This window comes from Oncorhynchus mykiss, chromosome 4, assembly GCF_013265735.2.
Source record: "Oncorhynchus mykiss isolate Arlee chromosome 4, USDA_OmykA_1.1, whole genome shotgun sequence".
Classification (NCBI taxonomy): domain Eukaryota; kingdom Metazoa; phylum Chordata; class Actinopteri; order Salmoniformes; family Salmonidae; genus Oncorhynchus; species Oncorhynchus mykiss.
In genome coordinates, this window is record NC_048568.1 from 46666306 (window position 1) to 46686489 (window position 20184).

Genomic DNA, 20184 nt, shown 5'->3' on the forward strand with positions numbered 1-20184 from the left:
GATAATACTACCTAACCCACATCCATCTGGAACAGAACAGGAAGTACCATAGATAATACAACCTAACCCACGCCCATCTGGAACAGAACAGGAAGTACCATAGATAATACAACCTAACCCACATCCATCTGGAACAGGAAGTACCATAGATAATACAACCTAACCCACGCCCATCTGGAACAGAACAGGAAGTACCATAGATAATACAACCTAACCCACATCCATCTGGAACAGAACAGGAAGTACCATAGATAATACAACCTAACCCACATCCATCTGGAACAGAACAGGAAGTACCATAGATAATACAACCTAACCCACATCCATCTGGAACAGAACAGGAAGTACCATAGACAATACAACCTAACCCACATCCATCTGGAACAGGAAGTACCATAGATAATACAACCTAACCCACATCCATCTGGAACAGAACAGGAAGTACCATAGATAATACAACCTAACCCACGCCCATCTGGAACAGAACAGGAAGTACCATAGATAATACAACCTAACCCACATCCATCTGGAACAGAACAGGAAGTACCATAGATAATACAACCTAACCCACATCCATCTGGAACAGAACAGGAAGTACCATAGATAATACAACCTAACCCACATCCATCTGGAACAGAACAGGAAGTACCATAGATAATACAACCTAACCCACATCCATCTGGAACAGAACAGGAAGTACCATAGATAATACAACCTAACCCACATCCATCTGGAACAGAACAGGAAGTACCATAGATAATACAACCTAACCCACGCCCATCTGGAACAGTTAAGAAAGACGCAGTCAATTGAATGAGGTCTAACGTTCTCTGAAGCTACATTTCGTAATGTACAGTCTACCAAAATAGTAAGGCTAGCAGCTACCACAATAACCATGTAAAATATGCTGTTATATCTAGCATGTTGAAGGATTCAAGTGAGACACTTTCTGGCAACAGTCACTACTGATGGGGTTCCGAGTCAAGTCACGACTGGTGAAAATCCAGACCCGAGTAGGTTTGCAAAAGGGAGGGAATATTACTGGAAAAGTTGACCAATAAACTACCAGAAAGAACATTGGTATATTTCAAGGACTTTACCAGACATCTAGTGGCCGTGTTGGGACTATCACAGGCGTCTAATTCTCCAGCCCTCTCTGTAGCCTTAGCTCACAGAAAATATGAAATCATTACATAAGATGATTTTAAAATAAAAAAATATATATAATGACAAAGATGTAAACGATTACCTTAAAATATCAACCATCAACTTATTGAGTACCATTAGTGTTTAATATGAATGAGGGTTTCAACATGAAATATCCTTCACACGGTGAGGAGGGAGAGGGGTGGTGCTCTAGAAGGCGGGGGAGGGGCCATACTGACACGGTGAGGAGGGAGAGGGGTGGTGCTCTAGAAGGCGGGGGAGGGGCCATACTGACACGGTGAGGAGGGAGAGGGGTGGTGCTCTAGAAGGCGGGGGAGGGGCCATACTGACACGGTGAGGAGGGAGAGGGGTGGTGCTCTAGAAGGCGGGGGAGGGACCATACTGACACAGTGAGGAGGGAGAGGGGTGGTGCTCTAGAAGGCGTGGGAGGGGCCATACTGACACAGTGAGGAGGGAGAGGGGTGGTGCTCTAGAAGGCGGGGGAGGGGCCATACTGACACGGTGAGGAGGGAGAGGGGTGGTGCTCTAGAAGGCGGGGGAGGGGCCATACTGACACGGTGAGGAGGGAGAGGGGTGGTGCTCTAGAAGGCGGGGGAGGGGCCATACTGACACGGTGAGGAGGGAGACACGAGAGACCGCAACCAACCAAGTTCTCTAGCGCTATAGTAGAGTAATAGGTTACTTATCATATATGATTATGTAGTACCTATGTTGAATGCATTAACCTGGGAGAAACGAGTTAAGCTAGCCAACGTTAGATAGCTAGGCTAATTGAGGCTGCATGTGCTTTCTCATCCTACACTTAACAATTCCAACAACTCCATTCAGAATATCACGTTGCAGCCGACCTGTTGGCTCTTGGTCGTTGCAGCCGACCTGTTGGCTCTTGGTCGTTGTGGCCTATCCTTCTCCTTTTAATTCCATCTTCCATTGATCAGATATCTCCTAACTTTCGCCAAACATGGAGGGAGGCTTCATGACTGTAGCCTATTGCCACTTGACTTCTGACTGGCCAACAACAAGATACAAGCTCCGCTCTGGTGAAAAGCAAGAGCAGCAGCATAAATACAAATCTCTCTCTCTGTCTACTGCAGCAGTCGGGTTCGGATCTGTACGGGCCCTTCAGACAAGTCAGTTAAAATGACACAGAACCAAGACCCGTGAAAATCATATCAGATCCAACCCAGAACATTATTTAGAATTCTGGATACAGGTGGAACCAGACCCCCTCGGGTCACCGGGTCTCGGGTACAGGTGGATCCGGACCCCCTCGGGTCACCGGGACTCAGGTACAGGTGGATCCGGACCCCCTCGGGTCTCGGGTACAGGTGGATCCATGAAGACCTCTAATATCAATACATTTGTATAAATGACCAAAGTTACGATAGGATTGCCATATCGCTTCTGTTAATTATCCTGAAGATTCCAGTAACTTTGGTAAATTACCAGTAGCAACCCTAAACCTGAGACTGAGTCCTGGACTGGAGCACTATGACACTAAAACAGTATGGAAACAAGCTTATGATGTTGTGCAAAACAGTGAGATTATTTCATGCGACTTTTGCCCCTAGATTAATCTAATACAGTCACTCCTCCGTGTGTGTGTGTGTGTGTACCTTGTGTTGTGGACATGTGTGTAAGTTGCTGGTGTGTACGTGTGTGTGTGTGTTGTGGACATGTGTGTAAGTTGCTGGTGTCTACGTGTGTGTGTGTGTGTGTTGTGGACATGTGTGTAAGTTGCTGGTGTGTACGTGTGTGTGGCTCACAGCTTTGAATGCATCCTCCAGGTTCTTGTGTGTGTTGTGTGTCTGTGTAGAGGCAGGGGGAAGCTTGGCCTTCTGTTTGCCCGCTGAAGGCTTCTTGTTGCTGGGCTCGGCTGGAGGAACCTGCTCCTTGTTTTGCTTCTTCCCCATCTTCTCAAAAGCCTCGAACAATGTCCCCGATGTCACCAGGGGAGCTGCAACAACAGGTCAGAGAGGAGAGAGAGAGAGACAGATGGAGAGGAGAGAGAGAGAGACAGATGGAGAGGAGAGAGAGAGAGACAGATGGAGAGGAGAGAGAGAGAGACAGACGGAGAGAGAGAGAGAGACAGACGGAGAGGAGAGAGACAGACGGAGAGGAGAGAGACAGACGGAGAGGAGAGAGAGAGAGACAGACGGAGAGGAGAGAGAGAGAGACAGACGGAGAGGAGAGAGAGAGACAGACGGAGAGGAGAGAGAGAGACAGACGGAGAGGAGAGAGACAGACGGAGAGGAGAGGAGAGAGAGAGACAGATGGAGAGGAGAGAGAGAGACAGATGGAGAGGAGAGAGAGAGACAGATGGAGAGGAGAGAGAGCGAGACAGATGGAGAGGAGAGAGAGAGAGACAGATGGAGAGGAGAGAGAGAGAGACAGACGGAGAGAGAGAGAGAGACAGACGGAGAGGAGAGAGACAGACGGAGAGGAGAGAGACAGACGGAGAGGAGAGAGACAGACGGAGAGGAGAGAGACAGACGGAGAGGAGAGAGACAGACGGAGAGGAGAGAGAGAGAGACAGACGGAGAGGAGAGAGACAGACGGAGAGGAGAGAGAGAGAGACAGACGGAGAGGAGAGAGACAGACGGAGAGGAGAGAGAGAGAGACAGACGGAGAGGAGAGAGAGAGAGACAGACGGAGAGGAGAGAGACAGACGGAGAGGAGAGGAGAGAGAGAGACAGATGGAGAGGAGAGAGAGAGACAGATGGAGAGGAGAGAGAGAGACAGATGGAGAGGAGAGAGAGCGACAGATGGAGAGGAGAGAGAGCGAGACAGATGGAGAGGAGAGAGAGCGAGACAGATGGAGAGGAGAGAGAGCGAGACAGATGGAGAGGAAAGAGAGAGACAGATGGAGAGGAGAGAGAGAGACAGATGGAGAGGAGAGAGAGAGAGACAGATGGAGAGGAGAGAGAGAGAGAGACAGATGGAGAGGAGAGAGAGAGAGAGACAGATGGAGAGGAGAGAGAGAGAGACAGATGGAGAGGAGAGAGAGAGAGAGACAGATGGAGAGGAGAGAGAGAGAGAGACAGATGGAGAGGAGAGAGAGAGAGAGACAGATGGAGAGGAGAGAGAGACAGATGGAGAGGAGAGAGAGACAGATGGAGAGGAGAGAGAGAGAGAGACAGATGGAGAGGAGAGAGAGAGAGAGACAGATGGAGAGGAGAGAGAGAGAGAGACAGATGGAGAGGAGAGAGAGAGAGAGACAGATGGAGAGGAGAGAGAGAGAGAGACAGATGGAGAGGAGAGAGAGAGAGAGACAGATGGAGAGGAGAGAGAGAGAGAGACAGATGGAGAGGAGAGAGAGAGAGAGACAGATGGAGAGGAGAGAGAGAGAGAGACAGATGGAGAGGAGAGAGAGAGAGAGACAGATGGAGAGGAGAGAGAGAGAGAGACAGATGGAGAGGAGAGAGAGAGAGACAGATGGAGAGGAGAGAGAGAGAGACAGATGGAGAGGAGAGAGAGAGACACAGATGGAGAGGAGAGAGAGAGACAGATGGAGAGGAGAGAGAGAGACAGATGGAGAGGAGAGAGAGAGACAGATGGAGAGGAGAGAGAGAGACAGATGGAGAGGAGAGAGAGAGACAGATGGAGAGGAGAGAGAGAGACAGATGGAGAGGAGAGAGAGAGACAGATGGAGAGGAGAGAGAGAGACAGATGGAGAGGAGAGAGAGAGACAGATGGAGAGGAGAGAGAGAGACAGATGGAGAGGAGAGAGAGAGAGACAGATGGAGAGGAGAGAGAGAGAGACAGATGGAGAGGAGAGAGAGAGAGACAGATGGAGAGGAGAGAGAGAGAGAGAGATGGAGAGGAGAGAGAGAGAGACAGATGGAGAGGAGAGAGAGAGACAGATGGAGAGGAGAGAGAGAGACAGATGGAGAGGAGAGAGAGAGACAGATGGAGAGGAGAGAGAGAGACAGATGGAGAGGAGAGAGAGAGACAGATGGAGAGGAGAGAGAGAGACAGATGGAGAGGAGAGAGAGAGACAGATGGAGAGGAGAGAGAGAGACAGATGGAGAGGAGAGAGAGAGACAGATGGAGAGGAGAGAGAGAGACAGATGGAGAGGAGAGAGAGAGACAGATGGAGAGGAGAGAGAGAGAGATGGAGAGGAGAGAGAGAGACAGATGGAGAGGAGAGAGAGAGAGACAGATGGAGAGGAGAGAGAGAGAGACAGATGGAGAGGAGAGAGAGAGACAGATGGAGAGGAGAGAGAGAGACAGATGGAGAGGAGAGAGAGAGACAGATGGAGAGAACGTTTATAGCTCAGACCTTCAGCGTTATGTTGCAAAATGAGGCAGAGACTCCTTCAGGCTGCCTCGATCTGCGTCCCTCCAGTCAGTCAGTGTAAAGCTTAGTTTGACCATGTATATATTAGTGTTGTCAAGATACAGGGTAGAGGTCTCCAGTGCGGCGACCTAATCACAAACAAGGAATCCCACATCTCCCACCCTTCAAAGCAACCATGTCTGAGGACCTGTGCGCTCTGAGTGACGTGCTGAAAGATACATTTTTAGAAGCACAGGCATAGAAGTTGGTCTAATTTTACAGAAAGTCGACTAAAAAGTGTGACTGTCCTTATGTTCCTTGGCTATTTACATTATCGTCACACGCCAGGTTGTTTTACACTTGCTCAACTGCTAGTGAAGAGACGCGGAGAATCTCATCCTTCACAGACAGACATGCCAATCCCACCGTTACAATGCTAACAACCCACCTCTTAAAGGGGCAGCTGAACATTTGTCTCACCTAAATTACTCATATTTAAGGGTACATTGTAATTGATTGAGCATGGAACACAAAATGTTTACACAAACAATAAACTTTGTCGTTTCTTATCATAAAAGTACTCTTCTTCAAAGACTGTGCTCCTACATTTCTCAACTAAAAGTCCTTGTAAATAAATAAAAAATGTAAAAAATAAAAACAGAATGTTGACTTCGATACCAGGTTCAGTATCACGCCACTCGATAACATGGCAACGGTCTGGCTGTCACTTGAGCCAGACAAACTCAGCTACTGCTCTGTCCAATCGTTGGGCGTCTTTTGAGTTCAAGATCAATACATTTTCAATGTTTTAGAGTCAATTTTTCTGAAACAGTCATGTATGCATTACTGCATCAATTACAAAATAATACAATTTGACTCTTATGTAGTAAAAACACAGAAAGGTAAGAATTTATTTGAATGGTAAATCTCTTGATAAAATGTAAGCCTGCTGTCATGACGTTACCTGGGGGTTGGTTTATGACAGTAATAAATACATCTTCCCCCCTTTTTCCTCTCTACCCTACTGATGTGACATTTGAAAACCCCTTGGTTAACATAGAGATTCTGGGAACATCAGAAGGTGGGGGGAAATTATATTCTGGTAATCCGACCAACTGAACGTATGCAGTGGTACTTAATGAATATGATGTCAGTTCGGTTGTCATCTGAGACATTCTCATCAATCATAAAATGACAAACTCGACAGTGGAAAGTCTACACATCAGAGTTATCGGATTCACATGGAATTGTTGTTCAATTTAAATGTTTGAATATGAAATTATTCGAGATTTGGGTTTTCATAAGACAGGGCTCTGCTCAATCAGTGGCCCGCCCCTGTGAAGGGACATGGGCTATAAAACTTTTCAAACACGCCCTCCTCTCCCTTCCTTCGCGGGGCGGCAGGTTACCTAGTGGGTAGAGCGTTGGACTAGTAACCGAAAGGTTGCAAGTTCAAATCCCAGAGCTGACAAGGTACAAATCTGTCGTTCTGCCCCTGAACAGGCAGTTAACCCACTGTTCCTAGGCCGTCATTGAAAATAAATTAAAAATCTTAACTGACTTGCCTGGTTAAATAAAAGGTAAAAAAATATATAACCTCCTGTTCCGAGGACGACGGTCCGATATCAGAATGGTTCAGATAATAACTACAGAACGAAGCCAACATCAGCGTGAGCTTTGGTTGCGAATGGTATGAACTTTGAACTCTTACTCACTACAGAAGTGATACCTCCTAGCCGTTGAGTTAGCAACAGCCGCTGCAAACGAGGGTTAGGAAGGAACAGACAGAGTATCCCGTCTATCACACAATGACGTCACACAAGAGACATTCTTCAAAGGACTCGGTTGGGCAACATCAGTAAATATTTATTGCATTTTCCTTTTCCAAATGGGCGGTAATTTAGAATGCATAAGAAACTGTATTTACGATAGCACAGCTTCTTCCCTTTGTTCCTCAGTCTTCCCGCTCTTTCACTCAAACTCCGCCCCTTTTCCCTGGTGTTCCGCCCACCAGGGACGTTTTCCTTTATGACGTCATTTGTAATCAAGTTATGATTTAATTATGTTTATGTGTAATTCTGTGTGATTAGTTATGTATTTAGTAAATAAATAATTAAACCCAATTTTGTATTGCTGATTCAACTTGTGAGCCAGGGTTCATGCAGATAACCAAGAATTTACAACTTTCAGATGAGACTGAATTAAGATGACGATTAATATTGACTGCTATTGATGTAAAATGGTACTAGCTCTTTAAGAGTTTATTCGGAAGATAACAGCTCTATAAATATTATTTTGTGGTGCCCCGACTCTAGTTAATTACATTTACATGATTAGCTCAATCAGGTAATATTAATTACGGAGAAATTATTTTATAGAATACCATGTCATATCACTTAATCTGGCATAGCCAAAGACACGACACTATTCACAATTAAGGTGAATGCAAGTGACTCGTTTCAGGAAATTCGGTGTATGTCGCGTCACTACTTCACAGGAAAGGCATTTGTTGGCAGAAATACAGTCGGGAACATGTGAACTTTCATGTGCCTTAATAAATTGTATACCATCTGTAAATACAAAATAAAGTTGTGAAATTACAAGCCTAGTTGGTTTAGCCACAGAGAAAGACAGGAACGTTCCTGCTCTCCATGATTGGCTGAGATAATGGATGGGCTGGCCATGAGGAGAGGGGATTGGTCTGCCACGTAGCACGTGTCCGTCTATAACATGAGCTGCTCAATATGTAATTCTATATAGTATGTATATGGTAATTCTTTCTAAAGTGGCTTTTTTAAAATATATAATAAACTGAAAAGTGTTGCTCTCCAGGACCGAGTTTTGAAATTAGTGGAATCCGAGTACGATAGCTAAGGAGATGGAGAAAATTCTGCCGTTTGATTGCAAATATGCGGAGACGTCAGCTATATATGATATATATGTCATTATTTGAACTGCTGGGCTAGCCAGCTAACTTAACCATAGCTACCTAACAAGCTAGAAACAAACCAAAACATTGTTTAGAAAGTTACTTTTCGTTGCCTGATTTGCTAGATTGACATATACGGAAATACTTTTTAAAACGGAGGGGTTTATCGGTGTTAAAATCCACCAGTTCTGCTATTTTGAACATCCAGGTTGCTGATGTCATGGAGCCTGTAGTTTGTGTTTCTATTTTTCACAACGAGAAGACGTCGTCCCTGCGACAACGAGAAGACGTCGTCCCTGCGACAACGAGAAGACGTCGTCCCTGCGACAACGAGAAGACGTCGTCACTGCGACAACGAGAAGACGTCGTCACTACAAAGAATGCTGAGTTGCATCCAAAGAACACCATACCTACTGTGAAGCATGGGGGTGGAAACATCATGCTTTGTTTTTCTGCAAAGGGACCAGGACGACTGATCCGTGTAAAGGAAAGAATGAATGGGGCCATGTATTGTGAGATTTTGAGTGAAAACCTCCTTCCATCAGCAAGGGCATTGAAGATGAAACGTGGCTGGGTCTTTCAGCATGACAATGATCCCAAACACACCGCTCGGGCAACGTAAGAAGCATTTCAAGGTCCTGGAGTGGCCTAGCCAGTCTCCAGATTTCAACCCCATAGAAAATCTTTGGAGGGAGTTGAAAGTCCGTGTTGCCCAGCAACAGCCCCAAAACATCACTGCTCTAGAGGAGATCTGCATAAAGGAATGGGCCAAAATACCAGCAACAGTGTGTGAAAACCTTGTGAAGACTTAAAGAAAACATTTGACCTCTGTTAAATACCCTTTGTTGGCAATGACAAAGTATTGAGATAAACTTTTGTTATTGACCAAATACTTATTTTCCACCATAATTTGCAAATAAATTCATTAACAATCCTAAAATGTGATTTTCTGGATTTTTTTTCCTCATTTTGTCTGTCATAGTTGAAGTGTACCTATGATGAAAATGACAGGCCTCTCATCTTTTTAAGTGGGCGAACTTGCACAATTGATGGCTGACTAAATACTTTTTTGCCCCACTGTATATACACTATTTCATACCATCTATTGCATCTTGCCTATGCTGCTCGGTCATCGCTCATCCATATACTCTTATTCCATATCTTCACTTAGATTTGTGAGTATTAGGTAGTTGTGGAATTGTTAGCCATTACTGCACTGTTGGAACTAGAAGCACAAGCAATTTGCTACACTGCAATAACATCTGCTACATCTGCACATCTGCCATGTGTATGTGACCAATAAAATGTGATGCATTCTGAGAAGCACAAGAGAAGCTATGCAGGTCTGTGCCCAAACAGTTCGAACTTCTACTTTAAAAAAATCCACCTTTCCAGAAATAAGTCTCTCACTGTTGTTGCTTGATATAGACCCCCTCTCTGCCCCCAGCTGTGCCCTGGACACAATATGGAAATTAATTGCCCCCCATTTATCGTCAGAGTTCGTTCTGTTAGGTGACCTAAAATGGGATATGCTTAACACCCCGGCCATCCTACAATCTAAGCTTGATGCCCTCAATCTCACCCAAATTATCATGGAACCTACCAGGTACAAACCCAAATTTGTAAACACGGGCACCCTCATAGATATCATCCTGACCAACTTGCCCTCTAAATACACCTCTGCTGTCTTCAACCAGGATCTCAGCGATCACTGCCTCATTGCCTGCATCCGCTATGGGCCCGCGGTCAAACGACCTCCACTCATCACTGTAAAACGCTCCCTAAAACACTTCAGTGAGCAGGCCTTTCTAATCGACCTGGCCAGGATATCCTGAAGGGATATTGACCTCATTCCGTCAGTAGAGGATGCCTGGATATTCTTTAAAAGTTCCTTCCTCACCATCTTAAATAAGCATGCTCCATTCAAAAATTTTAGAAGCAGGAATAAATATATCCCTTGGTTCACTCCAGACCTGACTGCCCTTGACCAGCACAAAAACATCCTGTGGCGTTCTGCATTAGCATCGAATAGTCCCCGTGAAATGCAACTGTTCAGGGAAGTTAAGAACCAATATACACAAGCAGTTAGGAAAGCAAAGGCTAGCTTTTTCAAACAAATGTGGATCCTCCTGTTCGGTACTATGTCCTGGGAAGTAATACATTTCCATAAGCATTCATCTACAGCTGGCCATGCTTTCCACCTGGCTACCCCTAAAAACAGCTCTGCACCCCCCACGGCAACTTTCCCAAGCCTCCCCCATTTCTCCTTCACCCAAATCCAGATAGCTGATGTTCTGAAAGAGCTGCAAAATCTGGACGACTACAAATCAGCTGGGCTAGACAATCTGGACCCCCTCTTACTAAAAGTATCCGCCTCAATTGTTGCAACCCCTATTACCAGTCTGTTCAACCTCTCTTACGTATCATCTGAGATCCCTAAAGATTGGAAAGCTGCCGTGGTCATCCCCCTCTTCAAAGGGGGAGACACTAGACCCAAACTGTTATAGATCTATATCCATCCTACCCTGCCTTCCTAAAGTCTTCGAAAGCCAACAAACAGATTACCGGCCTTTCGAATCCCACCGTACCTCCACCACTTTGCAATCTGGTTTCAGAGCTGGTCAAGAGTGCACCTCAGCCACGCTCAAGGTCCTAAACGATATCATAACCAACAATACTGTGCGGCAATCTTCATTGACCTGGCCAAGGCTTTTCGACTCTGTCAATCACCACATTCTTATTGGCAGACTCGACAGCCTTGGTTTCTCAAATGATGGCCTCGCCTGGTTTACCAACTACTTCTCTGATAGAGTTCAGTGTGTCAAATCGGAGGGCCTGTTGTCCGGACCTCTGGCAGTCTCTATGGGGGTGCCACAGGGTTCAACCTCAGGCTGACTCTCTTCTCTGTATACGTCAATGATGTTGCTCTTGCCAGTGCCATACAACACTCCTTCCGTGGCCTCCAACTGCTCTTAACGCATGCTAAATTAAAGCTCATCAACAGATCGCTGCCCACACCCTGCCCGCCTGTCTTGCAACACTACTCTGGATGGTTTGGACATAGAATATGTGGACAACTACAAATACCTAGGTGTCTGGTTAGACTGTAAACTCTCCTTCCAGACTCACATTAAGCATCTCCAATCCAAAATTAAATCTAGAGTCGGCTTCCTATTTCGCAACAAAGCCTCCTTCACTCATGCTGCTAAACATACCCTCGTAAAACTGACTATTCTACCGATCCTTGACTTCAGTGATGTCATTTACAAAATAGCCTCTAATACTCTACTCAGCAAATTGGATGCAGTCTATCACAGTGCCATCTGTTTTGTCACCAAAGCCCCATACACTACCTATCTGTATGCTCTAGTTGGATGGCCCTCGCCTCATATTTGTCGCCAAACCCACTGGCTCCAGGTCATCTATAAGTCTTGGCTACGTAAAGCTCCACCTTATCTCAGCCCACTGGTCACCATAGCAACACCCACCCGTAGCACACGCTCCAGCAGGTATATTTCACTGGTCACCCCCAAAGCCAATTCCTCGTTTGGCCACCTTTCCTTCCAGTTCTCTGCTACCAATGACGGAACAAATTGCAAAAATCACTGAAGCTGGAGACTCATTTCTCCCTCACTAACTTTAAGCATCAGCTTTCAGAGCAGCTTACCTATCATTGCACCTGTACATAGCCCATCTGTAAATAGCCCACCCAACTACGACATCCCTATAGTTTTTTTTATGTTGCTCCAATGCACCCCAGTATCTCTACTTGCAAATCTTCTGCACAAACAGTTGAAGTGAGAAGTTTTAATGACTCCAACCTAAGTGTTCCAAACACTCCACAAATTTCTTGTTAACAAACTATAGTTTTGGCAAGTCGGTTAGGACATCTACTTTGTGCATGACAAGCAATTTTTCCAACAATTGTTTACAGACAGATTATTTAACTTGTAATTCACTGTATAAATAATTCCAGTGGGTCAGAAGTTTACATACACTATGTTGACTGTGCCTTTAAAACAGATTGAAAATTCCAGAAAATGATGTCATGGCTATAGAAGATTCTGATAGGCTAATTGACATCATTTGAGTCAATTGGAGGTGTGGATGTATTTCAAGGCCTACCTTCAAACCTCTTTGCTTGACATCATGGGAAAAATCTAAAGAAATATGCCAAAACCTTAGAAAATAAATAAATAAATGTAGACCACAAGTCTGGATCATCTTTGGGAGCAATTTCCAAACGCCTGAAGGTACCACGTTCATCTGTACAAACAATAGTACGCAAGTATAAACACCGTGGGACAATGCAGCCATCATACCGCTCAGGAAGGAGACGCGTTTTGTCTCCTAGAGATGAACGTACTTTGATTTGCACTTTTCTCACCAATCCCAGAACCACAGCAAAGGACCTTGTGATGATGCTGGAGTTAACAGGTACAAAATTATCTATATTCACAGTAAAACGAGTCCAATATCAACACAACCTTAAAGGCGCTCAGCAAGGAAGAAGCCGGACAACAGAAGTTGTGTGTTTTGATCTTCAGAGTAGAGCACCCGTCAAAGGGGTCATCTCAGGGGTGACGACGGGTGTTCAGGTTGAAATCCCAGTGTGGTTGGAGCCTGACCTGCTGGGTTAGCGGAGGGAGGAAAAAAAAAAAAAAAAAAAAAAAAAAAAACGGTCCGGTTGGTTTCTGATAAAGAGTAAATACCTACGCATGTGAAGCTTGGTTATGTAAAATACGCTGTAAGACTTTTCCTTCCCAAACCATTGCAGTGTGAGAACTGTAAAGGATTTGGCCATGTTTCAAGTGTGTGCAGACAGACAGTGTTTATTGAAGAACGGTGTGTTGAAGGACAACGGTGTTGCAGTTGTGGTGGGGATCATGATCCGAGTTCCTGGAGTGCCCTGTATGTGTGAAGGAGATTGAGGTGGCAAAAGTTAGAGCCGTCAATCAAATCTCCTACGCAGAGGTGATTAAAAGAACTGAGAAAACAAGTGACGCTAGTGAAGATATGGTAGTGGACGTTTGCTGCAATTCAAAAGAAACCGGCGTTTTAAAAACATGGATTTTGTGGCGTTCATTGCCACAGTTATAAACGGTCCAAAAAATGTATAACAAACTGGACATTACTATGGCTGCAGCAGAAACGCTTTTGGGACTTAATGATTTCACATCTGAAGACTTGCAAGGGGTACTGGCGCCAGAAGACCCACTCGTCCAGGTTCCCCTTGAGCCTGAGTAAGGATCAGATGTGTTTTATTTTTTAACAGAAAAGTTGTTTGATTTCGTTTTTGTTACATTTTTGGGGAATTCTGTTTCCATCCCGCATAGTAGGTGGCGGATCGATCGGCAATATACCATAAAAGGCTGCAACCCTCAGTCTGAACATTGACACACATTTGTGATTTTGGCATAATAAGGACCGTATCCTTCATATCAGCTAGAAATATATTTTTTAAACAAAAAAAGGTCAAATTTATACAAACCTTTATAGGCTTCCCACAAGGCCATATTTCTGTGTTAGTTTACGAAAACAGACGGAAGACAGTGAACGACCTGTGCTAATTAGCCATCTGCGTTAACAAACACATGTTTGTAAACCGAAGACAGACGGGTGATATGAAAGTAGAGGAATTTATGTTTCCGCTATTGAGAATCGATTCATGTTTAGATGTAGTATTTGGCTGTTATGGCTTAGGGAGCCAATTCGTCCTTTAATTAAAAACAGAACATGTAGGTCCTTGTATTAATTAGTAACATTAGGCTACTTAAGTATAATATCGGGTTAGCTTAAACATTTTACATTTAAACTTCAATGGAGTAGCAAAGTTCCAAGGACCCCGGGGAGTGTGGTTCCAAGGACCCCGGGGAGTGTGGTCCCAAGGACCCCGGGGAGTGTGGTCCCAAGGGGGAGTGTGGTCCCAAGGGGGAGTGTGGTCCCAAGGGGGAGTGTGGTCCCAAGGGGGAGTGTGGTCCCAAGGGGGAGTGTGGTCCCAAGGGGGAGTATGGTCCCAAGGGGATCTGCAAAATATATTTTATAGACAAGAACGGAGAACCTACTTTCTTTGTGATATTTCCGGTGCTGTCTAGCAGCAGGCTAACTAACATAGCAGTTTACTAACTACTAACTACGGTCATTCAAGGATATATGGGGCCCGAAGGCAGGCAAGGACGAGGCTACGCTGCTCAAATTGACTGACTTTGCCAAAGCCAACAACCCTGCTAGCCAACTAGCCTGGCAGGATTGAGGGGCTACCTGACAAACCAGTGGGCTGGAGGGGCTACCTGACAAACCAGTGGGCAGGAGGGGCTACCTGACAAACCAGTGGGCAGGAGGGGCTACCTGACAAACCAGTGGGCAGGAGGGGCTACCTGACAAACCAGTGGGCAGGAGGGGCTACCTGACAAACCAGTGAGCTGGAGGGGCTACCTGACAAACCAGTGAGCTGGAGGGGCTACCTGACAAACCAGTGGGCAGGAGGGGCTACCTGACAAACCAGTGGGCTGGAAGGGCTACCTGACAAACCAGTGGGCTGGAAGGGCTACCTGACAAACCAGTGGGCAGGAGGGGCTACCTGACAAACCAGTGGGCTGGAGGGGCTACCTGACAAACCAGTGGGCTGGAGGGGCTACCTGACAAACCAGTGGGCAGGAGGGGCTACCTGACAAACCAGTGGGCAGGAGGGGCTACCTGACAAACCAGTGGGCAGGAGGGGCTACCTGACAAACCAGTGGGCAGGAGGGGCTACCTGACAAACCAGTGGGCTGGAGGGGCTACCTGACAAACCAGTGAACTGGAGGGGCTACCTGACAAACCAGTGGGCAGGAGGGGCTACCTGACAAACCAGTGGGCTGGGGGGGCTACCTGACAAACCAGTGGGCTGGAGGGGCTACCTGACAAACCAGTGAGCTGGAGGGGCTACCTGACAAACCAGTGGGCAGGAGGGGCTACCTGACAAACCAGTGAGCTGGAGGGGCTACCTGACAAACCAGTGAGCTAGAGGGGCTACCTGACAAACCAGTGCGTGCGCTGGAGGGGCTACCTGACAAACCAGTGGGCAGGAGGGGCTACCTGACAAACCAGTGAGCTGGAGGGGCTACCTGACAAACCAGTGGGCAGGAGGGGCTACCTGACAAACCAGTGGGCAGGAGGGGCTACCTGACAAACCAGTGGGCTGGAGGGGCTACCTGACAAACCAGTGGGCTGGAGGGGCTACCTGACAAACCAGTGGGCAGGAGGGGCTACCTGACAAACCAGTGGGCAGGAGGGGCTACCTGACAAACCAGTGGGCAGGAGGGGCTACCTGACAAACCAGTGGGCAGGAGGGGCTACCTGACAAACCAGTGGGCAGGAGGGGCTACCTGACAAACCAGTGGGCAGGAGGGGCTACCTGACAAACCAGTGGGCAGGAGGGGCTACCTGACAAACCAGTGGGCAGGAGGGGCTACCTGACAAACCAGTGGGCAGGAGGGGCTACCTGACAAACCAGTGGGCAGGAGGGGCTACCTGACAAACCAGTGGGCAGGAGGGGCTACCTGACAAACCAGTGGGCAGGAGGGGCTACCTGACAAACCAGTGAGCTGGAGGGGCTACCTGACAAACCAGTGGGCAGGAGAGGCTACCTGACACACCAGTGGGCAGGAGGGGCTACCTGACAAACCAGTGGGCTGGAGGGGCTACCTGACAAACCAGTGGGCTGGAGGGGCTACCTGACAAACCAGTGAGCTGGAGGGGCTACCTGACAAACCAGTGGGCAGGAGGGGCTACCTGACAAACCAGTGGGCTGGAGGGGCTACCTGACAAACCAGTGGGCTGGAGGGGCTACCTGACAAACCAGTGAGCTGGAGGGGCTACCTGACAAACCAGTGGGCTGGAGGGGCTACCTGACAAACCAGTGGGCTGGAGGGGCTACCTGACAAACCAGTGGGCTGGAGGGGCTACCTGACAAACCAGTGGGCAGGAGGGGCTACCTGACAAACCAGTGAGCTGGAGGGGCTACCTGACAAACCAGTGGGCTGGAGGGGCTACCTGACAAACCAGTGGGCAGGAGGGGCTACCTGACAAACCAGTGGGCTGGAGGGGCTACCTGACAAACCAGTGGGCTGGAGGGGCTACCTGACAAACCAGTGGGCTGGAGGGGCTACCTGACAAACCAGTGGGCTGGAGGGGCTACCTGACAAACCAGTGGGCTGGAGGGGCTACCTGACAAACCAGTGGGCTGGAGGAGCTACCTGACAAACCAGTGGGCAGGAGGGGCTACCTGACAAACCAGTGGGCTGGAGGGGCTACCTGACAAACCAGTTAAGTTGACTTGGCTAGTCAAGCTAACTAACTAACTTCCAGTTTGGCTAATTAGCAAACGTACGTTAGCTATCTTAAGCCATATGCTGATGCTAGCTACTGGCTTAGCGAACATCCGATAGGTTAGCCGCCAACGTGGCAGACACAACCGGACCCCAAAACACACATTATGACATTAGCAGCTTAGTTGTAACGTTAGCTAAGTTGTAGCGACAGTTATAAGTGGTGGTTATATCGGTAGCTAGTTAGCGGCGATGGCTAACGTAACCTTCTCTAGCAGCTAGCCATGTAAACTTACGAAACTGGTCGGTCCTCGTCATGTTGGATTCGCTCAGAGCTTTCCGTCCAGTTTTCTTCTCCCCGAGATTTTTCCCTCCGCTGCCGGCGGTGCCCGGTTTCTTGCTTTTTTTCACGACTTCCCACTTTCCAACCTGACTGTTATTTGACGCCATTATCTCGATCGTACAGCCCTGAGGGGAAGAAAGTCGTCTCGAACGGCTCGGTGCTGCCCGGTTAAGAGCGTGCTGCTGAGGAGTAGCTACTAATGTTCCCGGTGCCACGTCACCTAGCCCGTATGACGTCACAAGGCCAACAGCTTTTTGACATCTCAGTACAGTTAGTTTCTCTTTATAATGAGGAAGAATAAATAGCAAACTTTCCAATCAGATAGAGAGAATGGTATGCGTAACAAAGGACACGTTTAAAGTGTTTGATCCCGCATGTTGCTTAGCAGAGCCATTACAATGCAAATCAAATTGTATTGGTCGAGAACACATAGTTAGCCGGTGCAGCGAAATGTTTATGTTTTTATGTCTAACAATACAACACAATACGCACACATCCAAAAAATAAAGGTATTAAGAAATATCCGAACGAGCAATGTCAGAATACGGAATAGAAATATATACAGTATGTATATGATGTGTGTATAGACAGTATATGAATAGAAAAAGGTGTACAACACAAGGTATATAGGATGAGCTTTGACTAGAATACAGTACATACACTGAGTGTACAAAACATTAAGAACACCTGCTCTTTCCATGGCAGAATGACCAGGTGGATCCAGGTGAAAACTATGATCCCTTATTGATGTGACTCGTTAAATCCACTTCAATCAGTGTAGATGAAGGGGAGGAGACAGGTTAAAGAAGGATGTTTAAGCCTTGAGACATGGATTATGTATGTATGTCATTCAGAGGGTGAATGGGCAAGACAAAAGATTGAAGTAACACACTTAACCAGCATTTCTCCAAACTATTGACTGGTACTGTATATACACTACCTGTGAAAGGTTTGAGAACACCTACTCATTCCAGGGGTTTTCTTTATTTTTACTATAGAATAATAGTGAAGACATCAAAACTATGAAATAACACATAGGAAATCATGTAGTAACCAAAAAAGTGTTAAACAAATCAAAATATATTTTCTATTTGAGATTCTTCAAAAATCCACCCTTTGCCTTGATGATAGCTCTGCACACTCTTGGCATTCTCTCAACCAGCTTCAACAACAGTCTTGACAGTATGCTATCAATGGTGCATCTGTTGAAGTTTGTGAGGGTATTAGGGGACAAGCCAAATGTATTCAGCGTCCTGAGGTTGAAGAGGCGGTGTTGTGCCTTCTTCATCACGCTGTCTGTGTGGATGGATAATTTCAGGTTGTCTGTGGTGTGCACACCGAGGAGCTTTTCACCTTCTCCACTGCAGCCCCGTCGATGTGGATGGGGGGTGCTCTCTCTGCTGTCTCCTGAAGTCCACGATCAGTTCCTTCATTTTGTTGTCGTTGAAGGAGAGGTTGTTTTCCTGGCACCACACTCTCACGGCCCTCACCTCCTCCCTGTAGGCCGTCTCGTCATTGTTGGTAATCAAGCCTATCACTGTTGTATCGTCTGCAAACTAACTTGATGATTGAGTTGGAGACATACGTGGCCACCCATTAATGGGTGAACACGGAGTGCAGGAGGGGGCTGAGCACACAGGAAGTCCTGGACCCAGTTGCACTGGGTGGGGTTCAGACCCAGGGCCCAGAGCTTCATGATGAGCTTGGAGGGTATTATGGCGTTAAATGCTGAGCTGTAGTCGATGAACAGCATTCTTACATAGATATTCCTCTAGATGGGATAGGGCAGTGTGCAGTGTGATGGATATTACTTAATCCTTGGATCTGTTGGGGCGGTAAGCAAATTGAAGTGGGTCGAGGGTGTCAGGTAAGTTGGAGGTGATATGATCCTTAACTAGCATGATGACAGAAGTGAGTGCTACAGGGCAATAGTCATTTAGTTAAGTTAAGTTAACTTTTTTGGATTGATTGAATATGTCCGTACATACTCCAGCCAGCTGGTCTGCACATGCTCTGAGGACTTGGCTAGCGATGCCGTCTGGACAAGCAGCCTTCCGAGAGTTAACCTATTTAAACGTCTTACTCCCTTCGGCCACAGAGAACAAGAGTTCTACTCATGTACACTGGGGGGTGGCACAGCACTTTGAAACGTCGCTTCCTAATCATTTTCAATGGAAGGAAAGTGGTGAGAAGTGTAGGAGTACCAGGTAGTAATGAGGCAATATACAAGGGGCACCAGAACTGATTCAATGGGCAGGGGCACCAGAACTGATTCAATGGGCTGGGGTACCAGAACTGATTCAATGGGCAGGGGCACCAGAACTGATTCAATGGGCAGGGGTACCAGAACTGATTCAATGGGCAGGGGTACCAGAACTGATTTAATGGGCAGGGGTACCAGTACTGATTCAATGGGCAGGGGCACCAGTACCGAGTCAATGTACAGTGGTGCCAGTACCGAGTCAATGTGCAGGAGTACCAGTTAGAAATGAGGCTATATACAGGAAGTACCAGTAATGAGTCAATGTGCAGGAGTACCAGGACTGGGTCAATGTGCAGGAGTACCAGTACTGAGTCAATGTGCAGGAGTACCAGTACTGAGTCAATGTGCAGGAGTACCAGTACTGAGTCAATGTGCAGGAGTACCAGTACTGAGTCAATGTGCAGGAGTACCAGAACTGATTCAATGGGCAGGGGTACCCGTACTGAGTCAATGTGCAGGAGTACCAGGACTGAGTCAATGTGCAGGGGTACCAGGACTGAGTCAATGTGCAGGGGTACCAGGACTGAGTCAATGTGCAGGAGTACCAGGACTGATTCAATGTGCAGGAGTACCAGTACTGAGTCAATGTGCAGGAGTACCAGGACTGAGTCAATGTGAAGGAGTACCAGGACTGAGTCAATGTGCAGGGGTACCAGGACTGAGTCAATGCGCAGGAGTACCAGGACTGAGTCAATGTGCAGGAGTACCAGGACTGAGTCAATGTGAAGGAGTACCAGGACTGAGTCAATGTGCAGGGGTACCAGGACTGAGTCAATGTGCAGGACTACCAGTACTGAGTCAATGTGCAGGAGTACCAGTACTGAGTCAATGTGAAGCAGTACCAGTACTGAGTCAATGTGCAGGAGTACCAGGACTGAGTCAATGCACAGGAGT

The 20184-nt window shown here is 46.9% G+C and overlaps 1 protein-coding gene across 3 annotated transcripts in view; it reads right to left on the minus strand.

Annotated features, from left to right (window-relative positions):
- Positions 1 to 17253, minus strand: part of tmem214 (transmembrane protein 214) — a 59750-nt gene extending 42497 nt beyond the window's left edge. For all 3 annotated transcript variants that reach the window (XR_005051564.1, XM_036976465.1, XM_036976464.1), the window contains exons 1-2: positions 16981 to 17253; positions 2934 to 3124 (exon numbers count right to left, since the gene is read on the minus strand). Coding sequence is in view for 2 of the 3 variants with exons in the window: in XM_036976465.1 (XP_036832360.1) it covers positions 2934 to 3124; positions 16981 to 17134 (345 nt within the window). In the remaining variant the exon portion in view is untranslated. The remainder of the gene's footprint in view (positions 1 to 2933; positions 3125 to 16980) is intronic.
- Between the last annotated feature and the right edge of the window lie 2931 nt (positions 17254 to 20184).